Below are 14,862 nucleotides of genomic sequence, written 5' to 3'. Positions count from 1 at the left end.
GGGGAGCTGACCCACATGGTGCAGCAGACCTCTCCTGTTTCGCCTGCTGCTCCCCTCAGCAGTATGTTTTAGTTAATCTGCCTGTTCTGTTCCCCACTCCTCTCACCACCACCCTTGCCCCTCCCGCACCTCTGGCCCACACCCCAGCTCTTGTGCATAAATAAATCTTTAAAAAAAATTTGTTTAGCATTAAAAAAGAAATGAGAGAAGAGAATATAAACAGATAGTGAGTAGAACAGAGGAGTGGAAAGTACAGGACTTGAGGGTGAGCAGTCCACAGGCTGATGTAATTGGAGAGGAGACTGTGGGATCTTGTCAACTGTAAGGCTGGAAAGTTGGGGTCATGTCATGTAGGCCTTGACTACCTTGCCAGAGTCTAACACTTCTCTTCTTGAATTTTAGCATCATGGATACTGACTTGTATGATGAGTTTGGGAATTATATTGGGCCAGAACTGGATTCTGATGAAGATGATGATGAATTGGGCAGAGAGACTAAAGATCTTGATGAGGTAAAACAAATGTATTCCTTTTTTCATCTCTTTTGTAAGAGGCAATAAGGTACTGCATCGTCTTTGTTTCCATAATACCCTGTGTACATCTCTAACCTTGCCCTTTCTATAGAATGACTCATTGGGGTCTTATACTGCCCCTAAGAAAGCTTAGCTGGTGAAGTTCCTAAAGAGAATATAAGGTAGTCTCCTTGGTGGTCTCTAGTTATCTGGTCGTGGCTCTTCATCCATTTGCCCAAAGTGCCTTTTGAACATAATAAATAATTCCAGCTCAGCCTTTGAAAGCTGCATAAAAGCAATAGAAAGGGAAGGAGCAGGTTCCTCTGACTTCCTTCCAGAAGAGCTGTGCAGGATGATGGCCAAAATGGTTTGAGGCTGAGAAAGACACCAGAGGTGGCTTTGATGTCTTAGCATTGTTTAGAACAAGACATCAGAAGGCCCACTACTTATCAGTGGAAGTATGATATTAGTGGGGCAACTGGAACGCAGAACAGAAGCCCTTGGCAGCCACCTGTCTTCTTCCTTCAGGGAAAATGTCCTTCGAACTAGAAAAAATAGAAATAACACTGGAAAAAGAACATTGAAATTGTTTTGGCAAGGTGAAAAGAGAGTGTCTTGCAGCTTTAGGTGTGTACTAATCTCCAAGCCCAGATGAAAACTACCCTGGGTTGGGTGGTGGGGAAGGATTAAAGAGGTAAACTGAGCACCACTGTGGTCATCTGTAAGAAAGGGGGGGGTGACCAGAAAGTGAATCCACCTTATCAAAGGTAGAGGTAAGGCATTGTAGAAACTATGGACTAGTGGTGGTACAAGAGGTTAAGTCTCAGCACTATGAAACAATCAGCAACCATTGCAGCATAAGTTCGATCCCTGGCCAGGGAGCTGACCCGTATAGTGCAGACCTCTCCTGTCTCGCCCACTACTCCCCTCAGGGGTGTATTTCAGTCATTCTGGCTGTTCTGCTCCCACTCTGTCTCTGGTGAATCCTCTCACCCCCCTCACCTATGGCCTACACCCCAGCTCTTGTATATGTAGATAAATAAATCTTAAAAAGAATAATTTTCTCTTGATACAATTACTAGATTGAGATATATCTCTCGGGTCTGCAGTGGACATGCTGTATCTTGACTTGGGCAAGGCATTTGAAGTCTTTGTTTATATTTAATAAACCGGTGTTTTTCTTTTCAAAAATATTTTAAAGGCTTTTTTTTTTCTTATACACATAATTTAAACACCTAATTTATAAATATACTCTCATACCAACCCTGTAGATTGAAAACTCTTCTCCTTGGCCCTCATTCCTCGTCACTCCCCTTGTCAAGATAAACACTTTTTTTTTTTAAGATTTATTTTTTTATGCAGACAAGAGCTGGGGTACAGGCCAGAGGTGCAGGGGGTGAGAGGATCCACCAGAGACAGAGTGGGGAGCAGAACAGCAGACTGAAATACACTGCTGAGGGGAGCAGCAGGCAAGACAGGAGAGGTCTGCCTTGCCATGTGGGTTTCTCCCTGGCCAGCTGGGGATCAAACTCATACTGCAGAGGCTGTGGATTGCTTCATAGTGCAGTGTTTAACCCCTTGTGCCACCAGGAAGGCCCAAGATAAACACTTTCAATCATGATGTCCTTGTGGAAAGAATATAGGTCAGGTCCTGACACAATTAGGAGAGATCACACCTTATTGAACAATGGGACCCAAAGACTGTCAATTAATGGGTCACCACCAGAGTTCTGTGACATGCCGCAGGCTTCATCCCTAGCCTTGTCCTTTCCAACCTTTTTAATCAGTGACTTATGTGAAGACAGAAAAGGGAGGTTTATAAAATTTGCACATGACGCAAATATATTGGATAATGGAATCTAAATTCAGAGTGATCTTAACAAGCTTGAATTCCATGCTAAATAAAGCCCAAGAATTAATTCATTAAGTATTTATGGAGTACTTATTTGCAAGGAATCATGATGCAGAGAGCCAAGGCCCTCTCCCTGTCCTCCAGGAACTGCCTGCGTATCAGCAGAGATGAAGTGCAGACAGTATATATCTTTGTCATACGAAGCAGAGAAGGGCAAGTGCCATTTAAGGGATGTTAACTTAGTGCCTGGATCACTCCTGGCCGGGTGACCAAAAAACGTATGTGCAGAAATGATATTCAGAGTGGGCCGGAGGAGTGGGTAGCTGTCTGTGGAGACAGAAAGTAGACTGGTTATTGGTTGCCTTAGGTTGAGGGCATGACACTGGGGAGTGACGGCCTAAGTACGACTTTCTTTTCGGAGTGATAGATCCAAAGTTGATTGGTCAGGCAGTTCTGAAAGTACTAAAAACCATTGGATTGTGCATTTTTAATGGGTGAATTGTCAATGTGAATTATATCTCAATGAAGCTGTGAGCAAAAAACAAAACAAGAGAGGGCCTCCTGGTGGCGCAAGGGTTTGGGACGCAACCTATGAAGCTGACTGCAGCCACTGCAGCACGAGTTCAATCCCCGGCCAGGAGCAACCCGCATGGCACAGCAGACCTCTCCTGACTCACCCGCTGCTCCCCTCAGCAGTATATTTCAGTCAATCTGCATGTTCTGTTCCCCACTCTGTCTCTGGTGAATCCTCTCACTACCACTGCACCTCTGGTCTGTACCCCAGCTCTTGTATGCATAAAAAATAAATCTTAAAACAAAACAAAAAAAAAAAAAAAACCAAACCAAGAAAGAGAGACTACTTAGGGGATTATGTGAATGTTTTTACCTCAGTACAGAGAGTTATCAGACTAATTCATGCTGCTCAGTATTGTTCTGTGTGCAAAGTTCTGCTTTTAGTTGACTAATTAATTCCTTTTAATCTTATATTCATACTACAGTAAATGTCTTGTTTCTTTTGTATGAGTTGCAAAATGTATAAAGTTGTTGTGTACCTGAATGCATATGAATTTAAGTAAATGACACTGTGTTACCTGCATCGTCATGTATCTTAATCTTGCCACTCGGCACTGTAAGGACTGATGCATTTTGGGATCCCTCTCTGCTACTCCATGTGTGTCTAGTCCAGAGACTAGCTGGATAGCTATTTTGGAGCTACCACCAGTAGGCTGTGTATGGCTGCCAAGTAAGCCAATGTAATCTTAGGCCGTATTCATGGAAGTGGAGTATAAAGATGGTAGGAGGTGGCCTGTCAGCTCACCACCGGAGGGTTTGTGTATGTGTTAGGGAAGAAGTTGACATACTGAAATTAGTGTGAAGGAAAACAAGCTCTCAGGCCTGCATCTACCCACCTCCCTGCATCTGTGCCACACGCCTTCACTCCTGGTCTTATGGATGATTTGCTTCTGTTTCTGTCTACTGGAAACCCATCGCTTCTCACCTATTCCAGATGTCTATCCCAGCAGGTCTGCCCTTCTCTGCTGCGTTGTCACCAGTTCCCCTTCTGTCAGCATATAGACAAGCTGTTGTTTCTTCCTAAAATCATACCTTGACCTCATATCCTCCTTCAGTTCCCTCCCGTTTCCCTGCTTCCCCTGCAGCTCATCTCACAGGAGTTGTTGATACTTCCTGCCCCCAGATCATCTCCTCCCATTTTCTCTCAAACCCAGTTCTGTCCTTCTGCTTCTCCTGTTCCACAAAGACTGCTCCAGTCAAGATCACTAGTGACCTCTGCCCCAGGCCCAGTCCTCATCTGCCTGCAACATCTGACCCAGCTAATGACTCCTTACTTAATTTACCCTCGTGCCTTGGATTCCAGGGAACCGCTTGGTGCTTTCCTCCTTCCTCACTGTTCCTCTGTCTTTCTACTGGCTTCTCCTCATCTCCCTGACCTCCAGTCTCTATCTACACTCACTGGTAATCGCCAGAATGTCAGATACCTTCTATTCACTGAGGCTCTCAAATGTATTTCTTCTCCAATCTGTGACTTTCTATTAAACCTCAGGTTTGTATGTTAACTTTCTGCTTGGCATCTCTACTTGATGTCTAATAGGGCACCTCATACTTAGCATATTTAAAACCTAAACACTGCCTGCCCCCTACACATCCCCACACCAGCCTGTTCCTTTTTTTTTTTTTTTTTAAGATTTATTTATTTATGCATGCACGAACTGGGGTACAGGCCAGTGGTGCAGGGAATGAGAGGATTCACCAGAGACAGCGTGGGGAACAGAACAGGCAGATTGCTAAGTCTGTATGCTGAAACACTGCTGAGGGGAGCAGCGGGCTAGTCAGGAGAGGTCATCTGTGCCAAGTGTGTAGCTCCCTGGCCGGGGATCAAACTCATGCCGTGGAGGCTGCAGATAGCTTCATAGGTTGCATCTTAACCCCTTGTGCCACCAGGGAGGCCCCTAACCTGTTCTTATAGTCTCTGTCATCTCAGTCAAGACAGGGCCATTCTGCAGTTATTCTTTTCTGTTTTTCACACCTACTTCCAACTTGTAGAAAACTCTACCTTCAAAATATATTCAGGATCCAGCCTCTCCTCACCACTTTCACAGCACACTCTGGTCCAGGCCGCCACAATTGTCACCTCTCTTCTGAAATAATGCAGTCTACTGACTGCTAATTAATCTTCCTCCTGGTATAGTCTCAGTTTGGAAACCATTGTGATTCTTTGAAAACAAAAGCGATCATTTCACTCCTGCTCAGAACTCCTGAAGCAGGGTTTCTCAACTTTGGGGCCAGATGATTCTTTGTTGTGGACCTGTCCTGGACTTTGCAGGATATTTAGCACATTGCCAAATATTCTGGGGGACTGGTTTGGGGGGTGCAAAATTGCCCCTAGTTGAGATCCACTGCCCTAGTGTAAAAGTAAAGTATAATTACTTAGAACAATCCAGAAGATTCCCTAAGATCACTTCCTACTGAGCTCAGCTAATACTTTCTCCCCATCATTCTCACCATACTGGCTACCTTGCTAAGCTCCAAACTCGTCAGCATGCTCTTGGCTTGGAGCCTCTGCATTTGCTATTTCCCTGTAACCACCATGCTCTTCCCCAGCTATTTGTAGAGCTTATTCTCTCCTCTTCCTCCAGATATTTGCTCAAGTATCATCACCAGTACCTAGAACAGTGCCTGGTACATAGTACCTAGTGAGTGCCCAGTAAGTATTGCTAAGTAAATGAGTCAACCGAGATGTTTGGGACCATTAATGTGACATAGTAGCCTTTTTGAATAATTTGAAAGACCTTTTTCAGCAGGAGATGTTGCTTCTGACCAGGGGTTGATTTATGAGGTAGATTTAAAGAGACTGGCTTTTACAGAGACTGGCATTCTAGCAGGGAAATGGGCTGCCTTGTAAGGGAGTACCCTGTCATTGGAAATAGTCACCAGGGAATGAATTCATTTATTCCACCAGGTCTGCAGTGTGACAGTCACTGCGCACCTAGGACACAAAAACTAATAGCACCTGAAGAACTCGCGTCGGATGTGTTCCTAACATGAGGAGTGGGAGGATGGTGTCCAGAAGTGCCTGGCACATGGTAGGGGCTCCTTAAATATTATTGACAGGCCACATGACCTCTTGTCCAGCTGCAGAATTTGCTGTGCTTTCATGCTCTGCTCACGTGAGTGCATTGCTGAGGCATTTCTGTAGGCTAGACATATGAAGTCTGCATACCCTTTGGTCTGACACTTTTCCTTCTGGAATTTATCTTAGAGAAATAACGATATTGTTGACAAAGGTGGGCAGATGAAAAGGTTTATTGTAATGATGTTTATGGTGCTAGAAATCAGAAGCCACCCCTAGGTTTGGAAATAGAGGATTGGTTAAATAAGTTGTAGTCTGTGTTAGACAACACAGCCATCAGGAAGTATAAGGGGTAATATACATAAACTGTGGATTTTTTTTTTTTTTTGCTTGTCTGTTTCCTAATTAACTGTGTATTAGAAAAAAGACTACAAAGTTATTTTTAAACAATTTTATTGAGATATAATTCACATGTCGTATACTTTACCCATTAACCATGTATATTTCACTGACTTTTAGGATATTCACAGAGTTATATAACCATAGTGGCAATTTTAGATTGTTTTTATCAAGCCAGAGAGAAACCTTGTATCCCTCAACCATCACCCCCAATTCTCCTGTCCCCACCAGCCCTAGGCAATCACCTGTCTGCTTTCTGTTTCTATAGATTTGCCCATTCTGGACATTTCCTATAAAAGCATCATATAATACAAGGTCTTTTGTGTCTGTTTTCAAGGTTGATCTTGTTGTAGCAGGTAGAAGTATTTCTTTATTGCCAAATATTCCACATATGAATATAACACATTTATCCATTCATCAGTTGGTGGATATTTTGGTAGTTTCCACTTTTTGACTATTATGAGGATTGCCATTTTGAGCTTTTTTTTTTTTTTCAGGGTTTTGATTTTATTTTTTTTATATTAAATTTTATTTTTATATTCCCCCATACAATTGCAAACGCCCCATTCTGACCCCAATCCTTCCCCTCCCGCCCCCCACCCCCCAAAAAGTGTCTCTGGTTCATAGTTTTTTGTTGATTTTGATTTTCACTTTCTTATATTCATTTTCCTGGTCCCTTATTTAAGTTTTCTAGATTCCTGCTATGAGTGAGACCATCCGGTATTTTTCTTTTTCTTTTTGGCTTATTTCGCTGAGCATGATCCCTTCCAGCGCCATCCATGTTGCTGCAAATTGCATGTGTTTATCTTTTTTGAATGCTGAGTAATATTCCATGGTATATATGTACCACATCTTCTTGATCCAGTCATCTATTTTTGGGCATTTGGGTTGTTTCCAAAGCTTAGCTATTGTAAACAGTGCTGCTATAAACTTAGGGGTGCAGGTGCCCTTTGGAATTGATGTTTCTGTGTCCTTTGGGTAAATACCTAGGAGTGGAATTGCTGGATCATATGGAAGCTCTATGTTTAGTAGGTCCAGAAATCTCCACACCGCTCTCCACAGTGGTTGGACCAGTTTGCACTCCCACCAACAGTGCAGGAGAGTTCCTTTTTCTCTACACCCTCGCCAACATTTGTTGTTGCTAGTTTTTTTATTTTTTTTTATTTTTTTTTTAAAGATTTATTTTTATTTATTTATACAAGCACTGGGTACAGTCAGAAGCGCAGGAGGGTGAGAGAATTCACCAGAGCCAGAGCGGGGAGCAGAGCAGGCAGAAGGACCGAAGTACACTGCTGAGGGGAGCAGCGGGCGGCATGAGAGGTCTGCGCGCCATGTGGGACCCTCCTCCGGGGCCGGGGAGCAGCCGGGGATCGAACCGGCGCTGCAGAGGCTGGGGGCAGCTTCGCAACCCAGCGCTCAACCGCTGCGCCACCGGGGAGGCCCAATTGTTGCTAGTTTTTTTAATATGTGCCATTCTCACTGGTGTGAGATGGTATCTCATGGTAGTTTTGATTTGCATTTCCCTGATTACAAGTGATGTTGAACATTTTTTCATATGTCTGTTGGCCATTTGCATTTCCTCTTCAGAGAAGTTTCTTTTTAGCTCTTCTGCCCATTCTTTGACTGGATTATTTTCTTTGTTGTTGCTGAGTCTCATCAGCTCTTTGCAGATTTTTGTGATCAGTCCTTTATCATTAGTGTTGGGTGCAAAAATGTTCTCCCAGTTGGTGGGGTTTCGCTTTGTTTTTGTTATTGTCTCTTTTGCTGTGCAGAAGCTCTCTAATTTGATGTAGTCCCAGCTGTTGATCTTTGTCTTCACTATCACTGCTTTGGGTGATGTGTCTGTAAAGATGTCTTTGATGTGCAAATCCCGTAGTGTTTCGCCTATATTTCCTTCTATGTATTTTATGGTCATTTTGAGCATTTTTGTTTATGCTTTTGTGTGAACATTTGACACACATCTAGGAATGGAGTCACGGGGTCATGTGGTAACTTGGTGTTTATCAAACTGTTTTCTTAAGTAGCTGCACCATTTTACATTCACCAGCAGTGTATGAGGGTTCCTTTTTTCTGTGAAAGCACAGCAAATCCTCTCCAACACCTGTTATTTATGTGCTACAAAGGTGTTTCTCAAAAGCATTTCTGTGAATCTAAGTCAGTGTTTTTAAGGTATGGGCTTGCTCCCAGTTTCTATCTGTGGTTCCTGGCTTTCTGCCCTTAGAGGAAGTTCTCTTTTCCCTTCGAAGGGTGTGTTGTGATAAGCCATTTATTTTCTCCAGTCTTGATCCTCTTGTGAGCAGTGCCCACATTAATAATAGGAAGGGACTGGTGTCAGTCAGGAGGGCTGTTCACAGCAATAGCTCACAGTCTTAGGAAGAATCCTGCACGACAAGGGCTACCCCACTCACTGACTTTTAGCACAGAACTCAAACTAAGAAGCTGTCCAGCATGTGTAACTCAAGGCATGCACTTAACTCATGTGATGTCGTCAATCATGAGCAGGAGAGGACGTGCCTCACACTCCTTCCTTCCCTCTCTCACGGTTAGATGGATGATGACGACGACGACGATGACGTAGGAGATCACGATGAAGATCACCCTGGGATGGAGATGGTACTGCACGAGGACAAGAAGTACTACCCCACCGCTGAGGAGGTGTATGGTCCTGAGGTGGAGACCATAGTTCAAGAGGAAGACACCCAGCCTCTCACAGGTAAGGTAGGAGGCACTGGATTGTGAGAGGTGAAGTTGAAGTCAAAAGCTTCAGTTAGTATCCATCAGCGATCTTGAAAGTTCAGTGAGTGGATTAGTTTTCCTTTATTGCTTTCAGGTACTATTTCTGGATTGAGATTCAGTTAAATATATACTAAAACTTGTAGCTTGTTACTAAGCAATTTATTTATTTATTTATTTATCTAATACATTTGTTTAGGTGTTTGAAGACTGTAAGTCCTCCCACCAGCTGCGAAGTGTTTCCATCCAAATAATCCCAGACTCTTTAACTAGTTCTCATGGAACTTACTTTCCACTTTAATAATTTTCATCAATCTTCTGTTGCTTTTATAAATGAAAGGAGAAATTTTGAGTTGACATTGACCTCAACCTAAATTCAGCTCTTCTCCCTTCCTCCCACAAAATGAAGTATAAACTTCAGTCCACAATTCAAGATCTTTCACTGTCTTGGCCAAACAGCATTCCCAGAAATTTCTCAACATGAGTGAGCCTTGAGGATAACATAAATTGATGTCATATATCTTACATTCTGAAAGCTCAGTTTAATGGAATGGGGCCCTGTATTTTTATGTTTTATGTCTACCTGACCATCACTATCATTTTTTTTCCTAGAACCCATTATTAAGCCAGTGAAAACCAAGAAATTCACTCTGATGGAGCAGACATTACCTGTCACAGTGTATGAAATGGAGTAAGTTATAAGGTCGCTCAGCCTCTCTACATGAACAGTGTAGGGTCATTTTTCATGGAGGTAGGGGGTGGCTTGTGGTTGAAGTAGCCAGTGAATTATGAAGCAGAAACCTCTCCCTGGAATTTGCTGAAATTTTCCTATAGCTTATCTGGCTGCTGGAATATTTAGGCTCAATCTTTTTTTTTTAATAGATTAAGTTTTTTTTATTTATTTATTTATTTATTTATTTATTTATTTATTTTTTAAAAATATGGAACGCTTCACGAATTTGCGTGTCATCCTTGCGCAGGGGTCATGCTAATCTTCTCTGTATCGTTCCAATTTTAGTATATGTGCTGCTGAAGCGAGCACTTAATAGATTAAGTTTTTTGTTTTAAATATTTATTTATTTGTGCATACAAGAGCTGGGGTGTAGGCCAGAGGTGTTGGAGGGTGAGAGGACTCACCAGAGACAGAGTGGGAAACAGAACAGGCGGATCTACTGAAATACACTACTGAGGGGAGCAGCGGGCGAGACAGGAGAGGTCTGCTGCACCATGTGGGTTAGCTCCCTGGCTGGGGATCGAACTCGCACTGCAGTGGCTGCGGATAGCTTCATAGTGCTGAGACAACCCCTTGCACTAGCAGGGAGGCCCTTAGGCTCAATCTTAACTTTTTTCTCTTCACTATCAGCCAGATCTCACTGTTCCCTCCCTCCAAACCTTGGTATTACAGGCCAGCTTGGTATTAGAGGCCAGCCTTTGAGACAGAGATGGATATTATAATTATCACTGTTGGAGCCACTGAGCCTTTTTGATTCTGTAAGATTATTAAGTGTTTGGGAGCATATTACGACTCTGTTTTGGAAAGGACACAGTAGGTAGGCAGAGACATAGAATAATTTAAGTTCTTCTTACTGCAAACAGATTTTGAAAATATTTTGATTGATAAAATGGCACTCGTAACACCCTCACATATTGAAGTGCTTGTGAGTCTTTATTAGGTAGTGCTTCTCTTAAAATATGTTGAAAGCTTGTAGCAACAGAGGAGTGGGGTCCTTTCTCAAATGGTTAGCTCACCTGCCATCATTCAGACACTTTTGAAGTAGCTTTCAAATGTCTCCAGAACTTGCTCCATTTTCCTCTATGTTCTCAATCATGATTTTTTAAAAATCTCAGTCTTTGAAAGTGGACTTGATTTTCTGAAGAGACAGTCATCTGAATATTACTCACCATAAATAATGATGGGTGATAAGGAAGAAAAAAATTGCTCTGGTTTTGATTGAACTGGAAGCCTTCTGCTCAGCATCATTAACGAGATGGGGTTTTCTTGAAAACTTTCTTTACTAGCTCTGATGACCAAATTTCAAAAGCAAAGCTCCCAAGATCATTTTAAGTCCCTTTGGCATCAGTGGAATAAATGGATATAGCAACTAGTCAGACAGTACTCCTGTATTGTTTTTGTTCTGGCATCTGGTTTTGTGTGTCTTCTTGCCTTTTAATTCTCATTATTTTATTGTGGAAATCCCCATGACATTTCACAGGTTGTATTACCTCCTAGATGAGTTCTGTTCTATTTCTAAAATCCAAACCATGTAGCTATAGAACATGGTTCTATCAACATTCTCCTGTTGATCTGAAAGTTGTTCCTGGCCTAAAGTACCCAACCACCTTTCACCACTCACCACTTGGAAATGCTTGCCAACATCCCTTCTCTCTTTCCCTTTCCCCCTTCAGTTTCTTGGCAGATCTGATGGATAATTCCGAGCTCATCAGAAATGTGACCCTTTGTGGCCATCTCCACCATGGCAAGGTAAGAGAACTTTTGGCTACTTGGAACAGGGTTTATCTTCATTCCTACTCATTTTTTCAGTCTTCAGTCTCAGGTTGAGATTTGAGGCTGGACCTCCTGACTCTAAGGGGCCTCCATGCCTGCTGGAAACCACACGGTGAAATTCTGTTTTTTCCTGAGCATTGACTGTAGCCTGCTAAGCCATTTGCATGCCTGCACTTTGTGTCTACATCTGGACAGAAGATGGAGACTTGAGCCTCACTCTTATTTTATAAGTTTTCATTTCCTGGGAGATGCTTGTCCAAGAAAGATTTCATCTTTCATTTGAAAATAAATCCTGTGGCTTTGGTGTTTATCCTTTGCTGTCCCATAATCCACCTTGTTCTCCTCTTCCTCTCCTTATCCCTAAATTACATGGTGTATTGGGAATTGTGGGAAGATTTTCCTGTTTAGCAAGACTTAACCTTCTCTTCCCTTTCAGACGTGTTTTGTAGATTGTTTAATAGAGCAGACTCACCCAGAAATCAGAAAGCGTTATGACCAAGATGTAAGTAGAAATTCCTTTGAGGGCTTGGGACAAACCATCCAGAATATTACAGGGGTGTCTCTCCTCCTTCCTTCAACCTCCCCACTCATTGTAAATAATGATGTCTACAAGTGCTGCTTTATAATTGTAATCTCTATTAATAACCTTTGGGAAAATAATTTCAACTTTCACAGGAGCATCGAGAATATGAACCTGCAGTATTTTGGGATGATCTGTTCTGCACTTGGGATCCCGTCTCTGTTCTGATGTATCCTGGCTTTTACAGCCTATTCTTGCCTTAGTATTAATAGACTATTCTAGAAATATGATACAATTGGACCTTGTTGTTTTCATGATAAATTTAAATACCTGTGAATGAGGCCAAGTGTAGCTGTGAGTCTCGGTGCAATAAATGTTCAATCTCTGTCAGATTGACTGTTTTGACCTGTGGGGGTTCCATGGAGGCTTATGTGTCTCCCTTTGCTACTCTTAAGAATTCAGAGCATTTGATATAATTTAGCTCTCCAGCCATACCTGGTCTTTGGGGACCACCCTACCCCTCAAAAACATCCATTTTTCTATATGGGAGGGCCCAGATCTCATTGTCTGGAAGTTCTGTAGGGACACCCAACTGTCTTAAATCTATTATCCTCCTGAAGCAGAAACCCTTGAGCTGGGGGATGGCAAGGGAAGTGTTTGGTGGTATGTGTGTGGGAGGAAGCTAGATTCACGTGGTAATGATAGTTCCTTCTTTCCAGCTGTGCTACACAGACATCCTCTTCACGGAGCAAGAGGTAAGTGTACCTGGGGAAACCTGATTGCTCACACCAGACCCCCCGTAGTTTTATAGGAAATGTAGGAGAGACTCTGATAGTAATTTAATCCATGTAGCACCTTCTCTCACTCCCATTCTAGAAATATGACACAGTTGGATCTTGTTGTTTTCATGGTAAATGTAAATGCCTGTGAATGAGGCCAAATACTCTCACCTTATCTCCCCACCCATGATCTATATAATTTGAAGGACAGCTGAGTAGGCAGATTGTAGGGAACCCTCCTATTTTGGGCTGGATTTAATTTGGCCTAATGGGACAAATACCAAGACATGATGTGCGTATTTATGCTGTAAGTTTGCAGATGCCCAACATGATTTTTTTTTTTTAAGATTTATTTATTTATGCATACAAGAGCTGGGGTACAGGCCAGAGATGTGGGGGGTGAGAAGATTCACCAGAGACAGAGTGGGGAACAGAACAGGCAGACTGAGTGAAATACACTGCTGAGGGGAACAGTGGGTGAGACAGGAGAGGTCTGCTGCGCCATGTGGGTTGCTCCCTGGCCGGCCCGGGATTGAACTCGTGCTGCAGAGGCTTCGGATTGCTTCATAGTGTGGTGATTTACCCCTTGCGCCACCAGGGGGGCCCCCAACATGATTTTTTAAGGATGACATCATCCTTAAGACCTATGAGCTAACTCCATCCATGTGATCTCTTCCTAAGAGTAGCTTTTCTTTGCTAATGGGTTCTCTGGTCTTTGCTCTAAATCTGCATAACAGAGTGAGCATGTGTCTGTCCATCCCAGCCCAACTGATTGTTCTTTGTTTCCATATGAATCTTCATCCCGCTCCTCAAGCCCTTCTCTTTCCCTGCTTTATTTCTCTTTCTTCAGTGACCACAGGGAGAGCTCAAGTACATAAATCTGGTTAACTAAATGAACTTTGAACAGTGCTGGCATATGATAATCAACAAATGTTAGCTATTGCTGTTCTTAATATATATGTATATTTGTTTGTCCAGAGCTTTTAAAATACTTCCAGTTGTAGCTTTATATTTAAAAAAAACTAAAATCACCATATTGGGTTTTTTTTGTTGTTGTTATTCTGTTTTGTTGTTTCCTTATATGATGCTTAGTTAGTATTTTTGTTTCCAGTATATGATGAGGATAAGATTTTAGGGCCCTGGCTTCCCTGTTAGGATTTAATATTGCTTCACTTGCCTGTTGACTTTATTTCACTCTTTTGCATTTGAACTGAACCACACCCCAAATGCTATTAATATAGTTCACCTTCAAATTCATTCTGATTGGAGATCTAGACAAAAATCACACCATGACAAGAGAGAAATCAGCATAAAATACTAGCAACTGGCGAACCCCTCTTGCATAGGAGGCAACCTCATCCTCTCTCTTTGTGATTTACAGAGAGGTGTTGGTATCAAAAGCACCCCTGTGACAGTGGTCCTGCCAGACACCAAAGGGAAATCTTACCTCTTCAATATCATGGACACACCAGGTAGGACATTGTTTGATCTTGTTCGGTTCTTGCACTTTCCATAACAGAACTGATTTGTTTTTACATTCCCTCCACCTTCGTTGAGACCATTTTCGTATTTAACTATCTCCTTTGCTTCTGGCTAGTTAATTAGCAAGTACTGTGCTCAAGACCTTCTATTTTGCTCCTTTCTTTACTCTGCTGTAGAATATTTAAATTCTGGAGAATCTTGTTCATGTCCATCGTGTCAGCCAAATCCTGGTTGCTGGGAAACAATGGTGACTCAGGCGTGGCCCCTGGCTTCAGACTCAGTCTGTTGAAGGAGACTTTGGGGTGACACTCCAACTGCTGGTGGACATGCAGGGAGCAGTAGGCCTTGCCCTTTGACTGACTTTTTTTTTTTTTTTTTTTTTTTTTTTAATACAAGCACTGGGTATAGTCAGAAGCGCGGGAGGGTAAGAGAATTAACCAGAGCCAGAGTGGGGAACAGAACAGGCAGACTGACAAAATACACTGCTGAGG

General features: G+C 42.5%; 1 protein-coding gene across 3 annotated transcripts in view; it reads left to right on the top strand.

The window, feature by feature from the left end:
• Nucleotides 1-406: 406 nt before the first annotated feature.
• Nucleotides 407-14,862, top strand: part of EFTUD2 (elongation factor Tu GTP binding domain containing 2) — a gene marked incomplete at both ends in the record, with an annotated part of 33,763 nt that continues 19,307 nt past the window's right edge. The window contains 7 exons of one of the 3 annotated variants that reach the window (XM_084236905.1): nucleotides 407-511; nucleotides 8,902-9,064; nucleotides 9,697-9,775; nucleotides 11,491-11,566; nucleotides 12,027-12,092; nucleotides 12,830-12,865; nucleotides 14,271-14,361. In XM_084236905.1, coding sequence (XP_084093031.1) covers nucleotides 407-511; nucleotides 8,902-9,064; nucleotides 9,697-9,775; nucleotides 11,491-11,566; nucleotides 12,027-12,092; nucleotides 12,830-12,865; nucleotides 14,271-14,361 — 616 coding nt within the window. Of the gene's footprint in view, nucleotides 512-8,898; nucleotides 9,065-9,696; nucleotides 9,776-11,490; nucleotides 11,567-12,026; nucleotides 12,093-12,829; nucleotides 12,866-14,270; nucleotides 14,362-14,862 lie in introns of all 3 variants that reach the window. The other 2 variants (XM_084236906.1, XM_084236904.1) reach the window with 2 other exon arrangements.

Source organism: Talpa europaea (genome assembly GCF_964194135.1).
Source record: "Talpa europaea genome assembly, chromosome: 7".
Lineage (NCBI taxonomy): Eukaryota > Metazoa > Chordata > Mammalia > Eulipotyphla > Talpidae > Talpa > Talpa europaea.
This window is presented reverse-complemented; position numbering and strand designations above follow the sequence as displayed.